The following is a 25,248-nucleotide window of genomic DNA, read 5'->3' as shown; positions in this document are numbered from 1 at the left end:
ATAGAACTATTAGAGACTTGGAAGTGTTTTAAAAAGTGGTTAAATAACAAAACTTTAATTCTATGAATAATTTAATTTGTACAATTTGGATGAGATTCTAACAAATACAAAATTAGGTACAGTAGAGGTTATTGTATTATATCAAACAATCTCATAGTCTTAAAAAATGGGCACTCTTTATCTTGTCATGGTATTGGCAAGATGGAAAAAGATAAACCAACTGTGCACTTGTAATGTAAAGAAAACTTTTCTCAATATACCAGGCAGTTTCTTTGATGAACGAAAAAGAATTTAAACAAACACTCCTACGTCTGTACGTTTTTACAACACTCACTTTGTTACCAAGATGCTTTTGCTCGTGCATTAATTGAAGGCACTTCAGTTAATATTTCTGTCTCAATTGAGTATTAATTGCAAAGCTCTGCATTTAGGAAGGCGTACTCCATTTCTCTACTGGTCTAGAATTTCCTCCATTGTGTTTGTTATAAGACACTATCCATCTTCTCATCTGTTCCAAGACCTGCATAAATATGTCTATAATCTTCCTCACTTATACGTAGCAGTTTGTCTGTTCCAAGATCTGCTAAATATGTGCGCGATATCATTGGCAAAATCCATTTTCTGGTTCTTCCTCACTTATACGTAGAAATCACTGTCTGAAGACACTTTTAAAGTCCTGTACGCGCCGTACGTTCCTTCATCAAAGTCATCATGCCTATGTAAAGATCTACACGAGTGCGTGCGTGTGATCATGTCATAAGAACCGTTGCTTGCTCGCAGGCGCACGGCGCTGCGGTGTCGAGACCGAGTGTCTGGTTCTGGTTTCAGTTCTGTGTCGTAGAATTTGCGTTCTTCTGATTCCAGCCACTTTGAGTTGGAGAGGAGCTTCTTTGTCCATTCGTCTGTGAAAGAGATAAGGTTTTTGATTTAGAATTATTGGTGAAATTGAGCTAGTTTAGAGCACCAGTCATGAAAATCGCAACAGATACAGAGACGTATGTAGCAATTCTGCTTCTTATTTGAGACACATATTTGAGACGCAGTAAGCAATTGAGAAAACAAACAATATATTTAAAATAATCTAACTTTTAAGGTACTATTGCATCAAATGTATTTTATTTGTCAGAGAGTTATCTAACTAGTCCTTCTAAGAACGAAATACCCAACTGTCTCTTATTTGCCCCTTTTTATTTTTTCCAGGTGCTTCATTGTATAGGCACAATGACATAACTACAGGGTGTTTGGCGGAAGGTTAGACAAACTTCGTGGGTGTATAGGTAAGGTCATTTTAGGAATACAAGTTCGCCCATTTGACCCTAAGTGAGCTACTTTTTTTAAATTGTAAAAACACCCTGTATAGCTTTTAGCTCCTTTTTTCTCGTGGTCCCAGAATTTTGTCCCAAATGGAAATGAGAACAATGAGAAAGAACTATTTCTCGTAAGATTTTAGCTTCTAGCAGTCAGTTCTTATACTATTCCAGTGCTGCAGTGCCATCATCTACCACCAGAGCTCATCATGTACTCACCATTGAGATCCTTCATAGCTCCAGCCTTCCCCCCATACTCATGTGGTAGGCTCTCCGGTGGAAAGTAATCAAACCCCATGGCCTGATTTATCTCCTCAGCCTTGGAGTGGATGTGCAGGACCTTACGCTTCCAGGGATGGAGGCCGATGTGTAAGAGCAGGAGAGACATGGTCTTCAAGCGCTGTGTGTTGATGACATGGATCTCCGTAAAGCGGAGCGGGTATGCTGTCTGGAATGGAGATGTTTGGATTATTGATCAGTGTTGAGTATTTTGAACTGACATGCTTTAGATCTGGGAGGGTAAGTGTTCAGTATTTGGAATTCACATGTTTTCGATTAAGCAAAACGCTGTTTACCACAAATTTTTCGGTAAAAGTTCCCTCTCCTAGTCTAAGGGATCACAATGAAGATAGACCACCGAAATTGTGCCTTTCGAACCTTAGTGTAAGTTACTGTATTTTTTTTGTGATGTGCAAGCAATAACGAGTAGGTACTCGTATGTAGTACGATATCAATACATTGTTAATTTTCTGTATTTTAACACAGGTTTCTTCTTTAAAAAGTTTACTCACATTTACCAATTAGAACTTTCCTTAACCATAATTTTTACACATGATGAGAAGTGACGCATGAAAATGATTCACTTTTATCACAGGAAAATCACAATTTAAATTGATTGTGACAAATGCGAGAAACGTAAGGAAACTAAGTAAGTTTTCATGGATGATAAATCGATAGTTGAGTATGAAGCAAAGCCCTAAAATTACCAGCGAATCGAGACACAATAGAAATTAATTGATACCGCGACTATATTGATGACAAGGATGCGTGGTCAGTTCAGTCTGCACATATTTGATGTACTCGAATTTGCTTATTCTTACCGTTAGATAATTCCTGGCAATTAGTGGTGACTGAGTTTGTTCCGGCGTTTCTTCTCAGCACTTGCCATATGTTTGTCTCGAAGGGCTGGTAGGGCCGAAAAGATAAGGAGACATGTAAAGTGCCCCATAAGGGCTACCTTTTCTTTTTTTTATTATTTACTATATTTTGACGTTCATAAGTGCCACTTGTGGTCTAAACTGAATAAATACTTTTGATTTTGATTTTTGATTTTTCATGCGACCACGGGTCTTCTATTGAATTGGCTCAGTGAAAGTTATTTTATTTTACCTTCATGCACCAAACGAAGTCCTTCCAATATGTGCCCCTGAAGTGGTTCTTGACATGTGATGGCTGGAGATCGCTGACGTCTATGAAGACCACCTCCTCACCAGGAGTTGGGTCTTCACGTAACCTGTAAATAGTAGACACCAATATAAAGATCGTTTCATCCACGAAGACGCGCCCCACCAATTTTTGGTCGAGGGAAGCACGGGGTGCGGACTTTGATCTAAGCAATCCGAACGTCATTATTGTACGGTGCGTGTGTGCACTCATAGAATAATATTTAGCGTGTACCGATAACACTTAAACATTAGCGAAATAATGGTAGGGCGCGTCTTCGTGGATGTAACGATCAACGAATAATAACAATAATGTTCGTACTATCGTTATTTAGGGGAAACAATTGAAGTACAAAATCAGATGTCAGGCATTATTTTATTTATTGGTTTGGGCACCATCCACAAATTTTATTAATCCTTGAACAAACACCAAACCATGCAGCATGAAAACTTGATTATTTTAGAGTCGAGCTTGAGTGAGTATTTAATGTGTACTAGCTGACCCGGCGAACTTTGTTCCGCCTTAATGGCAATAAATAAGCAGACTTTTTTTTAAATTTCGAATGGGATAAAAAGTATCCTATGTCCTTCTCCTGGCTCTAAACTACCTCCCTGACAATTTTCAGCTAAATCGGTTCAGCCGTTCTTGAGTTGTAAGTGGTGTAACTAATACGACGTACTCGAGAAAGCCTGGAGAAACCCGATAAAAAAGATATAACATTGAGATCAAGACAGTCTATTTTTAGGAAAATTTAAATAATGATTTAGTACGAATTTCATAAAGAAAGAAGAATCAAATAAACAGTAAGTAAATTAATACTGATGAACGTGGTGTTTCCAAAGCCCTTTGTCTCCAATTTCTCAGTAAAATTTCGTGTAACTGGATAGAAATGGTCTGCAAATAAGGGACAAAAGATCTATTGTCGCTTTTGTCTGACAAATCTGTTTGTTTCATTGTGACAATTTGATTAGAGGAATTGGATACGTTGTCAAATGATAGTGAGAAAACTATTGTCTTTTGATTCAGATTATTAACATGATTCCCATTAGGTAATAATTTAAACAGGGACTCTATGACCCTTTTTTATGGTCATGACTAACATAAATAAATGGGACTGAAGGTTTAATTAATGTATCCTCAGAACCAATAAATCCTTATGTTTTCTATAAATCTCTAAGATGCAATAGATTTTGCCATTAATTTGGTTCACTGGTTGAATTGTGAAGACAAAAGAAACTGAAGGGAATCATATCCTGTAAATCTATGACTTACTGTTACCTAATAATCTTAGTATTGGTTGATATCACATATCACAGAAACTAAAGGGAGATGTAAAAAGGGGGCGGGGCCGGTGTCGCAGCAATATGCCCAAAAACAGAATGCATTACTTCGCGAAGTATTGTTTTTATTTTGATTACTTTCTGTGTGTGAATTTCTAACGTGACGTGACACTGGGTTTGGAACTGAGCGCATTAGTTGGCATCTCTCTAGATCTCTATGGTTGGTATACACGTGGAGAGCGAAGGCCAAATATTTCATTTCATTTTGTCTCCGATAAATAAGGGTCATGCTCCTACAGTGGAGACTAAAAGACCTGATGATGACTTACCGTATATCTAAAATCATAAGCCACCTAGAGAGCAGCGCCTTCGCTGACAGTGGCCTGTCCATGGCCATCGGAGCTGGAAGCCTGACGAGGGTCATCCGCCTTCCTCCTACACTCCTGGCGCGAAGAGGGACGATGTAACTGGAAAGTTAGTAAAGGAATAATTATTATGGGATCGTTCCCATGGAAGTCCAGTTTTGCGGTATCCCGTAAAACTGGACTGTCATGTGAACACGCAAGGTGTGTGTTTGAAATTCGAATTACAAATCGAAAGCACCGATTTTTGCGGGACATTGCAAACGGAATGTTCGATTATTTATACGAGTATAAACGGGATCCTAAAAAAAACGGGATGTCTCCGTTGGAACAAGCCCTTACAGTTACCACAAAATGTTACGTCAATTGAATTTGGACCTAAAGTTAAAGAATCAGAGTTCGAAATCCATTGGGGCTTGTGGTATATGGTAAGTATGTTGATGTGCTATTGACTGTACAAACTAGCTAATTAATAATCAATTATGAAGTAATACAATTTGAGTGTTTAGTAAACATTTCCACGTGTTCACGTGTTCAATTAACACGGTTTGGTACGCCTTGGAACTTTTTACTAGAAGACAAACAAATAGGTAATAATACTATGCAATATCTTGGAAGATTTTCACAAGTTTCTGGAAACTGGTATTACAAGAACTTTGATTTGATTTCCTAAGTTACTCACGTTTTTTGTCAGCCGTACAAAAAATTGCATTATCGATAAATTATGTAGGTATAGTAACTACGTTAATCCTATTTACCTATATTTATTTATTTAGTAAGTAAATATTGTCCCCACCAACAAGATTTCATATTTTCGATGTCCCTAATAATTTCAGTAAACTTGAAACTTTAAGACAATTCGTCTCTGTACCACATCCCTCAGGATTCCCACATCAGACAACTCAGTCCCATAATTACATTAGGTAGTTCTTTAAATCAAAAGATAGGTACTTACGCATCCTGGCAACTGGACAAGATATCCTCGTCATCAGGGTATCTCTTATGCCACAGTTCTGTCAGTCCTCCAGGTCCTCTAGCCTTGTAGTACCTCCGGGCTCTCCTGGTGGCTTCAACCTCGTCTCCATCGCAGGTGATGGGAAACAGGTTGAGGACTGTCAGCTCGTCTTCTGAAGGGGGTCTGGTCAAGTTGTCCTGGGCCCATCGTTGCGCGAACGACGCTGCGCGTGACATCTTGGTACTGGAATAGAGGAAACAATACTTTTTGATAATTTGCATTAGTTTTCGGATATTTTAGGCTCGGTTTTTACTAAAGTGGAGAGGAAAGGAGATTTTCGAGTAGAAGCTGAGTAGAGAGGAGATGTGGAAGTAACGAAATCTGGTCGGTTATTCAAACTTCTTCTCTTCGCTTTCGTGGACACCGAGCCTTACACCCGTGTTCACAAACGATACTTGAATAAGTGAAGCAGCAAATCAAACGCACAGCGTTGAATGAACTCGCGTTATTGATTCGTTTGTGACCCTGTGCGTCCACGCGCACTGTGAGACCTCATAGTAATGTTTGTGAATACGGGCGTTATTCTGGTCCCAAATTAAGTAAAGCTTATTGGCTAGTAAAATAACGAAAAGAAAATAAGTATAACACAGAAAATATTTATTTTAAGATGTTTCAACGAGAATATAAGAAAATTCTTCCTGTAATAGCAAATTGTTTTTAAGTTACGTAAAAAAGTAATTAGTAAAAGGCGAAAATGATTTCTTAGAACACAATTGGCCTTCGTTTTTTGTGTAATCAAAAGTATTGCCTTTCTAAATCTATTTTCAAACTATTACATTATTGCTTTTACTTTATCTAACCTAAAGCGCTTTACTCATTTTAATAGATTGTTAACACGCCATAGAGATAGACTATTATCAACTTTATTAAGTTCTAATAAGTGCTATTTTATAATAAAAATATTTTCTGAATAATATGCAGTGACTGTACAAGCCATACTTAAAACTATTGCATTTAAGTTTCCAAAAGTAATTTATTGTTTACAAATAGACTGAGTTGCACCATCTTACTTTAATTTTGACAAACGACAAAAATGTGTCAAACTCCATACAAAAAGCACCGGATAATGTTAATGTTACAGTTAAAAAAGGTCTCCTACTCTAAAGGTCAAGTTGCAACTCAGCCTTTGGTTTTCAAAAAGCGCTAACTCGTCCCAGTACCTATATGCTATGTTAACCCTACTATTGCTTCAGGCGGGATAATAAATGATCCAGTGTCGAAAAAATGCAGCGCAAAAAAATCATTGTGATCTTGAAACAAAATGTCATGTAGAGGCGACTGTACTTATATTTTTTCCTACTGATTTATGACCCAGCCCATAATCTTAATATGATGTCATGGGGAATATAACACAAATTATCTAATCGTGATGAGCGAATTAAAATGCATTTAATATGTACAGACAAGGTAACAATAAAGGTAAAAAGCTTTTGGAATTGACGTAGTTGTAAATAAGTCCTATTTTTGCAACAAAAATAATATAATCTGATTGTATACAATACCATGACGTGATCTTTTGAAGTTTATCTTTTTTTCGATTTTGTTAGTTGTGGGTGTGACAACTTAGGTCACGACGTGTCACGAGTCACGACCTTGGTGTCAGATGCAATGTGACATCATAGATAGACGTCAGACAAGCCTCGATTTAGCCTTTAAACTGCTCTTCGCTTTACGAAACACTGGATTTTTTTTTTATATTAAACATAGTAGATAGCTTATAACTGAAATGATAATGTATAATTCACCCTGAATAGTATAGTCCTAACCAAACTTGGGACAAACACTAGTGACTGAGTTTCTTGCGCTGCTTCTTCTCAGCACCGGCTCATTTATTGTCCCGAAGCAGTGGTAGGGTTAAATACTGGGACGTGTAAAAGCGCTTTTTAAAAGCCTACTTTAAAAAAATATACTTTTTTATTTTATCTGTGTCCCAACTGGAACTCAAACTCAAAACCTCTGAGTTGAGAATTCTCCAACTACTGGACTAAACAGGCCTTAGTTGTCTTCTAGACTGAATGAGTCAATGTCCTTTCGCTTTTACACAATATCGGAATACATTGTGAAAATTGTGTATTTCCGTGAATGTGTAACACAGCATTTTGTTATGGATGCATTGAGAAACGCACGATTTCGAGTTCCTTGGTCATAGCTTCTCAAACTAAAGCGAGAACGAAAAACTGTTTAAGAGAGCGTCATTAAAAATTAAGAAATTCTTGCATCTGAACGCATAAGTATAAAAAGGGATAATAGTATGTATTGGCTTAGTAATCCTTAAAATTGGAGCAATGTTTCCCGAAGCATGGTCTCAGAAGACCTAAAAAAAATCTCATGAGACATACCTCCGAGTCTCTCGAGAAAATTTAACTTAGAAACAAAATAACTACTACTTAAAAAGTCTGGATTGCACCCTCTTATTCTATAACAGACGTCAAGTCTGTCAAACTCTATACAAAAAAGACCAGTTATGGTTATAAAGCTCGCAGATCTTTACGGGTTTCTAAATCCTCTCTATTTATTTATTTATTTAAAATGCAAGTGAGCTCTATACCGCTTCAACTTAATGTTAAAGTAAGGTATTGCTACTTAGCCTTAATAATTTGTGGGAGTTAGAATATCACAGATAAACAAATCTAAATTAACACCTCTTTTTTCATCAGGCGCCAATAAAAGTTTGGGAATCTTTGCTTTAAATAATGACTGATTGTACACAGTATCAAGTGATGTCCTGGTGTTATGTAATTGCGGTTTGCGGAATGTATCTTCCCGCTAGAAATAGGAAACCTTTACGAATCAAATTACCTGTGTAGGAAAATCAATGGATTTCCTTCAATTGTATACGAGTATCTTTAAATCCAACTAATAGGTAGACTCACATTGGCGCATCTAGGGTTATTTTTCAGTGCAATTAGTATTGACTCATAGGTGAGTACTATCAACTTATCATCTTCGAATCGGGTAGCCCAACATCCTGAGGAAATCCATGGATTTTCATCAATTTTATGTCTTTAGATTTTCCGTCTCCTCGCTTATACCTACAACAGCATTTAAAAGCATAATGAACACATAAATGAAACTTACGATGAAGAATCAAATCTTAACACACTCAGTGAACAGTGAATCTTATAACTCAAAGGTGACTGACTGACTGACTGACATAGTGATCTATCAACGCACAACCCAAACCACTGGACGGATCGGGCTGAAATTTGGCATGCAGGTAGATGTTATGACGTGTAGGCATCCGCTAAGAAAGGATTTTACGAAACTCCACCCATAAGGTGGTAAAACGGGATCCATGCGTACGAAGTCGCAGGCGGCCGCTAAGTAGTTAGGGAATAAAGTTTAAAATCCTATGTTGTCAACTGTACTTTAAGTACGAGAATAATCATATACCAAGTTAACCGTAACTCATTATGGTCAGAAATCGTGTAAAACACGCTTAGCGTTAGTCATTTGTCTTTTCTTGTCATTATTATGTAGATCGGCGATGTCCGGTGTTTCACCGTTAGTGCGTATGACAGAAACGTAAATGACAGTAAGGTTGAGGTCACTGGCCTTTTGAAAACACGGGGAAAATTGGACGGATTTATGTAAAAGTACGAAAGATACGGTCCGGAGACTTTTCCCGTAAAAGATCAATGGTTTCGTTGCTTGTGTGGCACGTAGCGCCGTCTTGTTGAAAGTAAGGCTACCGAGGACATAGGGCACTAGGGCAGCCAGTTTGCGATTTGTTTTTTTTAAATTTCATGAAAAGGATAAATGGTCCTGTAAGCGTGGACGTGGTGGTAATTTGCCTGATTTTATTAACGGCATACCTTCCTCTTTGTAATGAAATAAACATCCGATCATTTATATTTAAAAATGAATTTTTCCTTCAATATCAAAATAACATCTCTTATAAAAGCCCTGTAGTTGGTCCAATTTTGTAATGTAGGTTTTAGGATAAAAGCGGTAGCTACATACCTAAGTATTTCAATATCATACTCTAATCTAAATATTCATGCCGATCTGCACAAATTCAAACAGGATCTGCTAAACAATGCCTCGTCAAATGGCATCGTATCCTATCACGAGTTGCCTTGGCATTACACGTAGTATTCTCCACTTTCAATGGGCACAAAGGTTGGATGTTGGGTAATATTAAGTAGACATAGATCTATCCCAACTAATATTATAAATGCGAAAGTAACTCTGTCTGTCTGTCTGTCTGTCTGTCTGTCTGTCTGTCTGTCTGTCTGTCTGTTACGCTTTCCCGCTTAAACCTCGCAACCGATTTTGATGAAATTTGGCATAGAGATAGTTTGAGTCCCGGGAAAGAACATAGGATAGTTTTTATCCCGGTTTTTGAAACAGGGACGCGCGCGATAAAGTTTTTCTGTGACAGACAAAATTCCACGCGGGCGAAGCCGCGGGCGGAAAGCTAGTTTGTACATAAAATACTTTTTGGGATTCCAAACGCGACTATCTAGCGCTTAAAGTGAGTCAGTGCCTGCACTGGAGGCTGTTTGTGACCGTCAAATGTCAGCTAGACTTCAGATCTCCCTAAGATTTTTAAACTCTGTCATTCCATAGTACGTATGTCAATGTCACACCTCCCGTGCCGCCCCCTTACCTCAGGCACTGACTTAGCTAAGCCGTATACCTACAATCCACAAGCTTTTTTACCCGATTATGCCAGAATGAGGGTTATTATGTATAGAGTTATTTGTAAAAAAACCAGCAACCTCACTAGACCTGAAGGACATTGTTCTTGTCAATCATTTAACTTTAGACCAAGATCAGCAAGCTAAGTTGACGCAGTTTTTCCTTAGTTGTGTGTGGAAACTATACAAACAAATTTCTTTCTCCACATGACAGGCAATGCCTAGTGTCCTCCACTCCACTTTTTTTTTGTTTTTGTACTAGTTGATCTGGCAATAATTTTAATTTTTTTAATTTTTTTCATTTCAAACGCTATGGGAAACTGTGTAAGCTATGTGAGCTAAGCTAAACCACAGAATAATAATAAGTACTGCTAAACTAACTTATACAAGTTACATTGTGGCATTTAATGTAGTATGGGAACAAATATTTTATTTATACGAGTAGTTGATAAGAACTGTCGACAACAATAGAATCATACATTTTTATTGCAAAATAATCTACAAATAATTTTAATGGGACACTGACTGAATGTGACTTTGCGATATTAATCAATTAGTTTGATTGAATTTTGAATGTTGATTCATTTCTTACTAGTTTTATTATTAAGTATTTTTGGCCCCATCCATGATTTTAATTAGGTAGATAAATAAACATAAACTTTAATGATAATGGGCAGGCGTGTGACTAAGCAGCACATACCAGTTTGTTAAAAAAAGAGATAATTTAAATACAAATACACAAAGCATTTTTACCGTTTCATGTTTTGCACAAATCATTGGCTTGTACAGTCAGCGTCAAAAAGTTCGTAAAACCCAAAGTAGCCAAAAAGTTGACAACAACCATATTCCAATGGTTGCGAACTTATTAATTTAGCTACTTTGGGTGTCACGAACTAAATATTTTGACGCTGACTGTATGTATCTACTGCCTATCCCAGAACAATACCTACTAATGCACTTCACTGCTTCAAAAAAGTAAAAATTTCTTTATTTGTATAGACTAATTCATTAACTAGTACTTACAAATCGTCAAATATTTATTTATATTTGCTCTTAAGGAGCCTCTACATGTCTCATAATCTTTTTACCCTACCAGCGCTTCGAGACCAACATTTGGCAAGTGCTGAGAAGAAGTGCCGCAACAAGATCATCAGTCACCACTGTCTGCCGGTTAAGGCCGGGTAGCAGAGAAAATGGCGAAAATGAGGTTTTCATTTTTCATTTTTGAGGTACTAAACAGTAAAATTAAAGGCTAAGATTTTTATTGGGCATAGTTGAGGATATTTGCTATTAACGGATGGAAACACGATTTGATGAAGTTGACTCGATAGAATAAATTCCCAAAGTTACCTCTATTCGTTTTCTATTTATGGTTTTATTTTTAAAATAAGCGATTTGAGATTCTAAATCTTTTACTAAACTAAAGTTCAGAAATAACTTGAGGGCTTTTAACGGATGAAATTTTTATATTGCGTCTTATTTAGTTACTATGTTAAAAAATGTGGAAAAAATCGTCCATGACGGCTTGGACAATCACAATCAGTCGCGCGGTGGCGCTTACGGAGGACGGACGCGTGTCAGTTTTTTGGCCGTGACAGTTCGCGATTTTTCAATATTTTTGACAATGATGACTATGATGAGTCACAGTATAATAATATCAGTGTTACTGGAGGAAGCTTAAATTTTTGATAATTAAAAATTATCAATTTTGTCTACCTATTGAAATTTAAATCGTTCGCATCCTTTTAAACGAAGACTCTACTCATGATACATAGTACATTCCTCAAATATGAGACAAAACCAATGAGTTAAAATTACATTTTAATAGTACCTACCTACATACAATCGTCTTACACTGTTTAGAAGAGCACACTGACACAAATAAATAATAAAAAATACTGTCTAAGGTCTGTAGCTAAAGGTCTAAGCTTGCAACGGGGCGTCTTAGCTAGCTCAGTCTGACACCCCGCTGTTTAGTACTACTACAAGCTGTAAGATAGAAGAATCTTCTAGCCAAAAAGATGGCAGATGCAGCAGATGTCAACGGATTTAAAACTGGAGTTCATATGACTCCTTGTAGACTTGAGTCTCTAGAGCGTCCCTTCCTCCACCATGCGTAAGAATTTTCACAAAAATACTGTCTAAGGTCTGTAGCTAAAGGTCTAAGCTGCAAGATAGAAGAATCTTCTAGCCAAAAACATGGCAGATGCAGCATATATCAACGGATTTAAGACTGGACTGGCACCACCTTGCAATGTCATCCTCTCATTGTTATCTGTAATGTAAATTATTTTTAAAATGTATTTAAAAAATAAACTGTTCGTTTTATTATTTTAAATCTGACCTCTCAACTCAACTACACCACACAAACACCTTTGTTCGCAACTGTACTGACGAAACCTCGATATTATACCGTTCATTTAAGATGGCAAGCTTTTTGCTGCGGTAATGCACTCCAGGTAACCGTGTGTGATGCTTATTGCTCATAGTGATTTTCGATACAGAGCCCTGTACATACGTTATACATAAATTATGGAAAGAAAACACCCAGACCAATACAAACAAATATGTATGCAATTTTAGTATGATATTTTTATTTATTAATAAACAAAAAGACTGAACAAAATTGATGCGTGTACTGATTAATGTAATTTTTCCAATCGCTCAAGCTCCCGAGGATCTACGAGGATAGGTCGGGTGACGTAATCTTGAAATTCTTTTAGCCGGCGCGGAACTTCCGGAAGGTCGGGTGACGCCACGCCTCTTTGAACCGTGTTTACTTTGGCAGTTATATTCTATATTTATTCGATTCTAAAATATATTCCCAAAAATTTTGAAAGTTGTTTTAATTTGTATCACTTGGATATGATTTGTATTAGAAAGTGCTGTGAGTGTGACGCTTGAACGGAAGGAAGTCAACCTAACCTAACCAACTGCGTATTTCTATACTGTGTAGCCGCGAGAGCTCTTTGGCGCGCTGTCTTCGGCGAAGTATTGCGCGCGCAGATTTTGACAGCGCGAAATACCTACTTTAGCAGAAATACCAAGCCTTAATATAAATAAATAGAAATAGCAGTAGTAGGTACATTATCGATTCAGGAGCAGTTCTCTGAATTTACCACGCATTCTTGTATGGTGTATCTTATAAGAATGGGTATACAAGATTGCGTGGTATATTAAACAAGGTAGTGACGTGCTAATATCTAGAGTTAGATATTAAGATACTAGTAGAAATGACTCGCATACATAAATTTGAATAACTTGGATTGACCAGTCCCCGAAAGCAGCGCCTGTTCACAGACATGACGAGTGAACCAGCCATCGCTTCACTCGACCATATTAGAGGGAATGTAACGACCCGCCTCAATTTATTTGTTATTCAATAGCCATGTTAAGAGTGTTATCTATCATCAGGTAATATAGTCTCCACTGCAGCAGCCCTACTTCTTTCTTACACTTCCCATGTTGGGGCATTTTAAGAGAAGAATTGAAATTAAATCACTTAATTTATAAATAAACTAGCACTCCGCCCGCGGCTTCGACCGCGTGGAATTTCGTTTGTTAAATTTTCCTGAATTTTCTTTGCTATAAACCTCACGGAGCCCGAGACCTTTCCAACGAATGCAAAACCGTGGAAATTGGTGCGTTCTGGAGTTATAGCGTCAGGAAGGAAAACCCGACTTATTTTTATATAGTAGATGTCTTGGGTTGGGTTGACCCATCATAACCTAGAAATGATGCGAAGATATTTTAATTAATAAAATATCCTAATACGGGACTATTCCCACCTCTCGTTACCACCGCTGCAACTCCTGTGTAGCCGATCTACAGCTTGACCGCCAATAAAAGCCCAACCGGGGGAAAGTTAAACTGTCATTGGACCCGCAACGAAACTAATCAGAAGAACATAGGAGTTTAAAGTTAAGGTTCTAATGCGTAGCATTAAAACGCTTAGAGTGACTAATACTATGTCAAGTAGGTAGGTACTTACTTACTCCCACGACTTGTACCAAAACCAGGCCTGTTCATCTCCGCGAGTTTACATCGAAAACAAAACAAGCACGATGGCCCACCTACAGGATTACTATTCGTCAAGGCGTGTACGCGCATACGAGCGAGCATTGACTCACGCACGCGTATTCTAGTGTGTGATGGAAAAAAATAAACAAAATGGTGTACTAAATACTGTGCAGTGTTTAACTGCCTAAATAATAATAAAAACACGGGTGTGTAATGTATGATATAACTACATATCATATAATACTTAGAGGATATAACATCAAATTATATAAAATCATTTAATATAATAATTATTTACTATAATAAACGAATAATATAATTATAAAACGAATAATTTTAAGACAAATAACTATTAACTGATATAAAATGGTTTGATATAATGAATATTTTCTATAAAACTTACAATGTATAAAATTTAAAACAATTATCTAACATTCAAATCATATAAAAATAAAGTGTCGAACAATCAAATGAGATAAAATTCTTTTCCTATAAAACTTAAATCATATAACAATAATAATTTTATATAAAGTTCAATTGTTATAATAAGCATTGCATGCAGCAAGCAAGCAATCAAACAAGCAAGCTAGCAAACGAGCAAGCAAGCAAGCGAGCAAGCAAGCTAGCATGCAGGCAGGCAAGCAAGCAGGCAAGCAAGCTAGCAAGCAAGCAAGCTAGCAAGCAGGCAAGCAAGCAGGCAAGCAAGCAAGCAGGCAAGCAAGCAAGCAGGCAAGCAAGCAAGCAAGCAGGCAAGCAAGCAAGCAGGCATGCAGCATGCAAAGGACAATGTTCGTTCTCCATACATTGTTCGCCTAAAGAACCAACAATTTTGACATATTACTACCCGAAAGCGAAATAATACGATTCTGTGTGTAAGAACAATGATTCCTGATGGACACTTGCCATAAAATTAATGATTAAGAATATTAAATCACAGCGATTTTATAATATGTCGTTTATGACAACATGGCGTCTAATGTATTGTGTGAATGTATGAACACCGATTCGCGAAAAATGTTTTGTATTGTCGTCACGCCGAGTCGCAGCCAAATAGTATAAAATAATAGAACAAGTTTTAGAAATACAACTCGGCATTCCACTTTTACAATATGCCCACATATTGCACGTAAATAAACAACATGAATCGTAGGTTGTTTCCACCCTTGTCATCTGACACATGAAATAAACTCCTATTGTATTATAGATATCGAAGCCGAATCGTATATAATAATAGAATGGGTTTTGGAGATCACTCGGGGTTCCACTTTTATAAAATACCTACATATTACATAAAAATACCACGAATCATGAGTTTTCTTTTCACCATTTACATCTGACACGAGATAACAAACTCCTATCTCCATGACTACCATCGTAGTCTATGCCAAAGACTACAATATTTTAAGCAAGAAGTTTCAAACCTTAGCGGCTACGGTAACCCCTGGGCCACATACATCATGATAACATTCGGTCGACACCGGAACGAAGTCTTGCGATTATGCAAAAAAGCATCGTATTCTAGTGCGGCTATATCACGTTCAACCGGGGTTTTAATTCGACTAAAGTCCTGACTAAAGACTGGAAGAAAATACGCCGCATTGTATGAGCACTTCGTGTTCGTTAAAGCGGCTTCAGATCTAGAGCCCACATAGTTTTCTTTCCAATAATATCCGCAAGTAGCGCTGCATGATCTTTACAACAAAAACGGCAATAGTTATTAAGGTGCCAAAATTATATGATTACTTTGGCACGGTATTATACACGTGCGAAGATTTGTCATTTTCATTCATTTCTTCATCATCATCATCATTTCAGCCACAGGACGTCCACTACTGAACATAGGCCTCCCCCAATGACTTCCACATCGCACGGTTGGTAGCGGCCTGCATCCAGCGCCTTCCCGCTACCTTTATCAGGTCGTCGGTCCACCTTGTGGTGGGTTGACATTGCAGAATATGACTTTTGATAGGTTCATCATAGAATTCGGCGGGGATATCCTCACGGAGGAAGTTCGTAAAAGGGCGGAACAAGATCTTATAATAATGCAAGGCCGAAGCTGTTACGCGCGTGCTCCTACGTGTAATCCGGCGAGTATGCAATAAATAGTAATGTCTGGTAAATAGTGGTAATACGTATCGTTCGTTCGTTCGTTTCAGCCGAAAAGACGTCCACTGCTGGACAAAGGCCTCCCCCAAGGATTTCCACGAAGACCGATCCTGCACCGCTCGCATACAGGCACCTCCCGCGACCTTCACCAGATCGTCGGTCCACCTAGTGGGAGGCCTGCCCACGCTACGTCTTTCGGCTCGTGGTCGCCACTCAAGAACTTTCCTGCCCCAGCGGCCATCAGCTCTACGAGCTATGTGCCCCGCCCAGTCTATGTCTGTATGCGCTACGATTACAGGGTATCATTTTGCATAGTCGCAAGACTTCACTCCGCTGCTGTCAAATCAATGTCGCATAATGTTATCGCAATGTGTGTGGCCCTTGGCCAAATCACAGAAGCCTATGCGAAGAAAGAGCACTTGAATGACAATAAAAATCAGGGTTACCATTTTATAAGATTTCCTCACTATTGAGGGTAACAAAGTAACATTAATAATCTAGCCATTAATTACATTTATTACCTATACGAGAAAGTAAAGCAACATGCGGTTTTATTTTAATTTGTAAAATATTAAACCCCTCATATTTGTAACAGTTTGTTCCAAGTTTAGTTTTACTGTTTTGTTAACAGTATTGCTGTTTCAGCTGTCACTGTGAAGCTTTGGGAAAATAAATAAATAGAAAAAATATTAACATAAATATTTATTTAAGTTTTTATGTTCATTATCATAATATGCCAATTTAAGTTACACTGTGTGACAGTCTTTGACACTAAACAAACTCTTCAGCTTAATAATACCTACCTACAGGGCGTTTTTATAGTTACTCTTGCTGATGAAACAAGAAGGGTTGATTCTACTACTGAAATACAACTACTTTTCTTACAGGACCAATATCAAATTCTCAAAAAAATTCACATCCTCGTGATGGTGATAATTTCTATGGAGAGGTTTTTTTTATATTCGGTCTCTTGGGATAAGTTATTCCATTTGAGCAGTAGAATTAATCCTTTTTATTCGATCACATATAAAAACAACACAAGTGTTTAGGAAAACTTCTTCTTTGGTATGGTATCACTACGGAGTTATAATGTCGGCAACTCTGTATCACTGACTTGTAACTTTCAAACAGCATGAATAATAAGGGCACCACATTGGTTTTCTTTCTGAAAAAAGGCTTTCAGTTTTAGTACTAACCCTTTAGCACTATTTCATTGAAATAAAAATACAATAAACGCACAGAAGACTGAAATTGAGTCAACTGACGTGACATTTATAATTTGTTGACATTATGACAGTTTGACAAGACTAGGGATTGAAAAAGTTTTAATTGAAAAAGTAAAATGACAATTTATTAAAACGATTCACATGGATATAATCGATTAAAAATATTTATAAAATGTTCTGATACTTGCCTGTAGCGATTATCCAATCCTGGTTTCTACTGAAAAACTACCTCGTGGCAAGATTTTAATAAAATAATAAAATCTTTATCTTCTCTTTCACAATCTATAAAAGTTCATTTGGTCTATTATTATACATGTGCTATGAATGAGGGTTTTCGCGATTGAAAAATCCGCGAGATGGCAATACGTAGACGCGAGGTCCAAATGCTGCATGATTGGTGGATATCTGTCAATGTCATGTCAAAAATAACCAATCATGCAGCATTTGGACCTCACGTCTACGTATTGCCATCTGGCGGATTTTTCAATCGCGAAAACCCTCATTGGCATAGATTATGAGAGACTGGCAACTATACTAGGTTGATATCAGGTGATCCGTCTGCTCATTTGCCTCCTGTCACATAAAAAAAAAATATATATGTTTCTCACACTTCAACTGGCATTGGATTCAACATCGGATTCTGACACTTTTACAGTTATGATACCATGAATATCAGTTTATGGTCCTAATTATTTTTATTTTATTTACGACCTTCGACCAGTTGGACACTTTAGATATCTTCTTGTAATAGTGTCAAACTGTCAATATCTTTTTAGCTTTTAACGCAAATCTAGTCTTCAAAGCAGTTTAATCGATTTATTTTATTTTCAAAATCGATATTTTATTGTCTATGATGGCCGCAGGAACATCACTATACATGGACTCCCAGCAATAAAGTACGGTAATGCCTCGTACAGATTTTATCGGCAAAAATTATGGAACTTGATAGGTTTTAGACCATGCCACGCACCAAAACGTCCGGAAGTTGTAATAGTATTATAGAATAAACGTTAAAAGACTTATTTATTTAATTTTTCAATGCTTAAGTGTCCATTAGAATGAAAGGGTGCTTAATGTATTAAAAAAAATAGAAAATAATTATGATGGGTTAATGTTTTTGGGCGGTTTTTTAGGCGGTTTCTGACAATGTCCTTTGACTAAAAACTTGAGACTTCTGTCACGGCTCCGGCACTGCGGGGCTCTGGCGGTCCCTCGCGTGCTAATCGTCGCAGATGGCTTTCGCTCGACACCGCGTCTTCGGCATGCTGGCCGGCTTCCGCGGCGCCTCGCTTCCAGCCACCTGCTCCTCAGCCCGCGGGCCGCCTCGCCCCTCCGTGCCTACGCGCTTCTAAATTACACTCTAGGGGTAGGGCAGACAAGACTACGTGGAGTCGGTTTTACGGCGATTCGTTTTTGTCACTAAAGTCATATTTATAAGTCAAGCTAAAGAAGAACATACTAAAAGTTATATCTATCAGAAATTATATCAATTAAAGAGTATACCAAATACCTAGTCGTTATAACAAATAATATTTATTTTATGTAATGGTTATATGAAATATTATTTATTTTAAACAAAATTACATCAAATGAGTCTTAGATTAAGTAAGGTTTATATCAAATGTCTTTATGCGTTTTGATTGGTATCTGAAATTACATTATTAGAAATGATATATTATATGAAGTAAACATTATATGTTAAAAAATTATATCAAGTGTTATTATAACATACGTTTATTATACAATATGAACGTTATTGAAATGAATTTATATCATATAAACTTATATAAACTGTCACACACCCTAAAAACACAGAATGTACTTTTTTAAGTTGCCCGAAGACACTGAGAGGAAAATAAGTGGTTAACATTATTCATGATAAAATTCATGCTTAATCATGTATTTCCTCCGCCATTTTCTGCAGTTTGGCACCTCACGTCACACATAATTTTACCGAAGTCAGTCAGACTTCGGCGCAGTACCGATCACTGACGTTTGTCAACAAAATGGTGCTTGCCTCTTGAGACAAGCTAAATTACACTATATTGTTAATGACATTGAGCATATTTTATTAAATACCTTCGCGAAGTAAACCTTCTGTACGTAGTACCACAGAATAATAATAAGTACTACGTACAGAAGTTTTACTTCGCGAAGGTATTTAAAAAAATGTGTGCTCAATGTCATTAACAATATGGTGTAATTTAGCCTGTCTAAAGAGTCAAGCACCATTTTGTTGACAAACGTCAGTGATCGGCACTGCGCCGAAGCTATAGGGCTGACTTCGGTAAAATGATGTGACGTGAGGTGCCAAACTGCGGGAAATGGCGGAGGAAATACATGATTTAGCATGAATTATCATGAATAATATTAACTACTTATTTACCTCTTAGTGTCTTGAGGCAAGTTAAAAAAGTACATTCTGTGTTTTTATTATTATTTAGGCAGTTAAATACTGCACAGTATTTAGTACACCATTTTCTTTATTTTCTTCCATCATACACAAGAATACGCGTGCGTGAGTCAATGTTCGCTCGTATGTGAGGCCTTGTCGAATAGTATCCTGTAGGTGGGCCATCGTGCGTGTTTTGTTTTCGATGTAAACTCGCGGAGATGAACAGGCCTGCCAAAACCCACAAAAACTCAACACCTTGAGAAATCACGACCATCAGTAAAAACTAACAACACTAAGCGGAAAGTTTTTGTGTTATCTTTAAATGATAATATGATCTTATTCTCATTGTAATGATCGCTTTTTACATGTTCATTGATATGAATTGAAGGCAAAAACGATGTATAAAAACCGATATTATGAATTGTTCGATGAATCAACTATAATTACTTTTTGTAGAGGGCCTACGTTTAAATCTTAAAAACTTCCACATGGTATATTAATTATCTTGCTTTTAGATCAAATCATTTTGACCATAATATTTCATAGTTCCGGCAAAGAAGAATAAGATCAGTCCCACTCTTCCCAATGGATGTCATAAATAAGGGGACTAATTCCCGTATTCACTAACGATGCTTGCTTAAGTGAAGCCTCAAATCGAACGCACAGCGTTGTATAGAGCTCTGTGATTGGTTCGTGTGTCACCCTGTGCGTCCACGCGCACTGTAAGACCTCATAGTAATGTTTGTGAATACGGGCGTAAGGGTCAAATTAATATCAGTGAGTTTACATTAGTGTTTGCTAGCGAGTGCATCAAAAATATCCATGAAGATTTTACTTCTTGAAAGTAGCCGCTAGAGGTGCTGTACAATCTGTCATACATTTTTAATGTATTTTTATTTACGTTATGTAAACTAATCTAATTTAAACTCATGGTAAGCTCATTGGCCTCTCTTTGGCCTCCACAACACAAGGATTTTCCAAAATTCATCTTCTAAGCAGATGAAACAGGGGTGCAACGATTAACGAAGCTGTGGGAAAAGTTAGTACATAATCTATGAGAAGAAGTGATGACATACAACGATAGCAGCCCGACGCGAAGTACCGTATTTGTGGTGACAAGCCCCGGAAGGGGGAGAATTGACTATGAGAAGGGACATGGATCAGATAAATTTGTAGGGAGTCAAGCAAAGCGCCCCGGGGAAAAGAGCCCAGAGCAAGTACCCGCGCGCTCTCCCGAGATTCGGTTCGTATGCCGTGAGGCAGGAAGAACCATGGGTGGTGGTGGGTTTGAGTACATAATCTATACTAATATTATAAAGAGGTAAAGTTTGTGTGTTTGTATTTTTGTTAAATTGTAAGGGGTAATTTCGGGATCTACTGAACCGATTTTAAAATTCTTTCACCAATAGAAAGCCACATTATTGCTGAGTGTCATAGGTTACTATACAGGGTGGAAACGTTAAGTGATCTCACGCGATTATTTCTAAACTATACAAGATATCTAAAAACTGATTACTGATTCTGAAAGTGCTTCACAAGCTCTTTCAAACGGTACCAATAATAGGTTAAATAATAAACTGGATCTATCCGAAAATTCAATGTTTCCAGCTTCCATACATTTAGTAAAACCACAAAATATTAAAAACTATACAAGAAATTCAAAAACTGGTTACTGATCCTGAAAGTGCTTCACGAGCTCTATCCAACGATACCAATAATAGGTTACAAAATAAACTGGATCCATCCAAAAATTCAATGTTTCTAGCTTCCATACATTTAGTAAAACCACAAAATATTAAAAACTATACAAGATATTCAAAAACTGGTTACTGATCCTAAAAGTGCTTCACGAGCTCTATCCAACGATACCAATAATAGGTTACAAAATAAACTGGATCCATCCAAAAATTCAATGTTTCCAGCTTCCATACATTTAGTACAGCCACAGTCATGGCACTCAAGTCTTGATAAATTATAGCAAGTAAAGCCTAAAACCAATGTTTTCCATGAATAATTTTAAATAGGAATGTAATTTACGAGTTCATTTTAAGTGTTTATTATTATTAATTAAAAAAATACTTCTAATAATATTTTTTGGCTGGCATACATTTAATATGGAGGCTAAAAACACTTAATTTTCGGATAGATTCAGTTAATTCTGTAACCTATTATTGGTACCGTTGGATAGAGCTCGTGAAGCACTTTCAAGATCAGTAACCAGTTTTCCGATATCTTGTTTAGTTTAGAAATAATTGAATGAGATCACTTAACGTTTCCACCCTGTATAAAAACCGAAAAATTCCACGCGGGCGAAGCCGCGGGCGGCCGCTAGTCTATATTATAAAAATGAATCGCAAAATGTGTTGGTAAGCGCATAACTCAACAACGCCTGGACCAATTTTACGAATTATTTTTTTAATGTTCGTTGAAGTCCAAGGATGGTTTTTACGGCAAGAAAAATTCGAATAATTTCCGGAAAACCCCGGGCGAAGCTGCGGGCGGAAAGCTAGTATATAATACAAATAAATAAGTCGTAGCATTGTTTATTTAAATTCGCGATAGCATCGGCACCATTTGAATACGACCTCCGAGTTCAGACGAGGTGAGCTGTATGTTGTATGTTATTGATTGTATGTGATTGTACGAGTTCCGCGTTCATTGACTGATATACATATACTATTTTTATTAATGTTTATAATAGACAATAGGTTGCATATTCTAGGCATGTCGTAACGAGGAAATAAAAGATAGATTTGGATTAGTAAATCCAAGGATTGGTCTGTGAATCATTAAGGGTAAATAATTTATTAGATGGAGGATATCTAATCTAGTTTTTGTATTTATTGAAATTGCGGCTAGATTGGGTCCCACCAATTTAATAATAATAAAAAAAATCTCAACACAGAACTGTCAACTTTGATGTCAAATAATGATGAAGGTACGACTGTGGAACTCTAACAAAAAAGTTATAAGTACACACATTTATGCGTAATTAACTAAAAACGTAAAAAAGTAAAGTTTTGAATTTTGTTCACTGGTAGCAATTTGTGTTACCATTAAATGACAAAATAATTTTATACTGAATAGGTTTAAATTTAACAAAAAGTCAAAGGCAAGACCGCCAAATATAGGCCAATATTGTGTACTACATTGTGAAGATTTAACTTCATCAACATCACTAATCTAAATTCCAAAATACATGCATCTAACAGCGTCTATTTCCTCCTCAATTATCTGCCATAAGATTTACAAATCCCGCGTTTTGTTTACAAAATTCGATCGCCACAATCCACATATCCATCACAAATCGGATCATCCTACTATCCTACTAATATCCTACTTACTTATATACTTATACCTATAATATTTTATAAATGCGAAAGTTTGTGTGGATGTCAGGATGTCTGGATGTCTGGATGTCTGGATGTCTGGATGTTTGTTACTCTTTCACGCAAACACTACTGAACGGATTTTGTTGAAACTTTACAGTAGGTATTATTGTTTATAACCCAGATTAACATATAGGCTATAATTTATGACGATCTTGACAAACTAAATTTCACGGGTGAAACCGCGGGCAAAAGCTAGTAGTCCAATAATCATAGAATATTGCAAGCTTATTAATAAACTATAAACACCCAACTGCATTTCAAAAGCAGCTACTATAGTCCGAGAAGGCCGAGCCAAGGTTACTTCCCGCATCAGGCGTAGTGATGTGCGGGCATCGATTAAAATGTATCGATAACGTGTAGCAGTTGTTTTGCGCGTGGGCTGACGTTGGTAGAGGTCAGAGGCGAGACATTTCCTCAAGTAATACGTAGTGAACTTATTTCTTCGATAAACTTTGGCTGAGTTGCACCACCTAACTTTAACGGTAACTATGACGTTAATCGGTGTATTTTGTATGGAGTTTGACAGATCTTTGACATTTGTCAAAGTTAAAGTAAGATGGTGCAACTCAGCTTTAGTGATGCGCTTGTTATTGTTGTAGAGGTGACCGCTGCACTATTATGACACGTTTTAGAGTAATCGGGGTTTTGTCGTAATGATGAGCCGCGCCAATAAAAACTCATAATCTTGCAAACAAGTAAAGCTGAATTAGATTGGCACCGAGCTGTATAATTATGACTCTAATGATTTAAGAAAATTTTATTTTACGACACTGAGCGATTCCAACTCTTGTTTTCAAGTAATTAGGTGACAAAATTACCGGATTCAATCGGTGGTAAGATTGTTGATAAATTCCATCTATTGTTATAAGAAAACATTATGAAACGGTAGTTGCCTGTAAATTGAATATTTTTTTTGAAAATATTCTTGACAGTTTAAAAAAAAAAGGTAAATTCTTAGAACTAGGTAGGTACATATTATTTATCTTCGAATGGATTTATTTGCTTTACGAAGAAAATTAAGTTTGTAGTTTTGTGAAAAGTACGCACAGAAACAGATAAGGTATCCATCATGAATGCCAAGTAATTTCTCCGAATCATCTTCAATTAAAGGCGATCTGAATGGGGCAAATTAAGCCAAAAAGCTCTTTATTAATGATCCTGGTCATCTTGAAAACTGTTGCCAATCCAGTTTTATATAAGGACAAGGTCCGACCCATCGTGACCTACAAATACTGTTTTGACCATAGCAGTCTACCCTGAGGATAAAATTGGGCTTTGCTTACAATTTATAGTACAGTCAGCGTCAAAAAGTTCTCAACGCGTCTTTATTATAGTCAGGTCAAATAGTTCATGTCACCCAAAGTAGCCAAAAAGTTACTTTTTGGCCACTTTGGGTGTCACGAACTATTTGATGCTGACTGTACTAAGTATGATATTGTTTGTGTAGTTTTCTTCCATTCATAGTTTTGTAATCATCATTCCTGTATTTTTACCCGACTGTGCGCCAGAAGGAGGTTTTTTGCTAGTATTATTTTAGATACAGTGGCACTTACACGCGACAACCCATTAGACATTATTTTTTACACTAATTAGTTACAACACCAAGGGCTTTCAAGACTACTGAGTAAAGTTCTGATTAGTTACTTCCTGATTAACACTATTTAGGCTGGGTTGCACCATCTTACTTTAACATTGACAAACGTCAAAAATCTGCCAAACTCCATACAAAAAGCACCAGGTAACGTTATAGTTACGGTCAAAGTTAGGTGGTGTAACTCAGCTTTAGTAAGTAAAATTAAGTAGTAGTAATTTTAGCGTCAGTCTTGTCAGTGTCATAGTTTCGTTGCCACTCGTGACTTTAAGCAACAAGTACAGCAGCGGGTATCCTTCCGTTTGGCCAAATTACTTTTCGCCAAATTTCACTTCGCAAACAACTTATCGCCAAAGTTTCATTTCCCAAATTAACTTTTAGCAACTGTACTTTTCGCAACTAATTCATTTGGTCAAATTATCATTTGGCCAAATTTTACTTGGCAAATGTTTATATAGCAAATGTTTT

The 25,248-nt window shown here is 37.0% G+C and overlaps 1 protein-coding gene across 1 annotated transcript in view; it reads right to left on the bottom strand.

Moving 5' to 3' along the window:
* Positions 1-53: 53 nt before the first annotated feature.
* LOC135082150 (alpha-tocopherol transfer protein-like) overlaps positions 54-25,248 on the bottom strand; it is a 28,649-nt gene continuing 3,454 nt past the window's right edge. Inside the window, exons 2-6 of the mRNA XM_063976901.1 lie at positions 5,348-5,590; positions 4,360-4,497; positions 2,697-2,820; positions 1,527-1,755; positions 54-902 (exon numbers count right to left, since the gene is read on the bottom strand). Of these exons, the coding sequence (XP_063832971.1) occupies positions 637-902; positions 1,527-1,755; positions 2,697-2,820; positions 4,360-4,497; positions 5,348-5,583 (993 nt within the window). The 5' untranslated portion in view covers positions 5,584-5,590 and the 3' untranslated portion in view covers positions 54-636. The remainder of the gene's footprint in view (positions 903-1,526; positions 1,756-2,696; positions 2,821-4,359; positions 4,498-5,347; positions 5,591-25,248) is intronic.

The sequence above is a fragment of the Ostrinia nubilalis genome, chromosome 21, assembly GCF_963855985.1.
Source record: "Ostrinia nubilalis chromosome 21, ilOstNubi1.1, whole genome shotgun sequence".
Taxonomy (NCBI): Eukaryota; Metazoa; Arthropoda; class Insecta; order Lepidoptera; family Crambidae; genus Ostrinia; species Ostrinia nubilalis.
The sequence above is the reverse complement of the archived record's forward strand: the minus strand, read 5'-3'. Positions and strand labels throughout refer to the sequence as shown.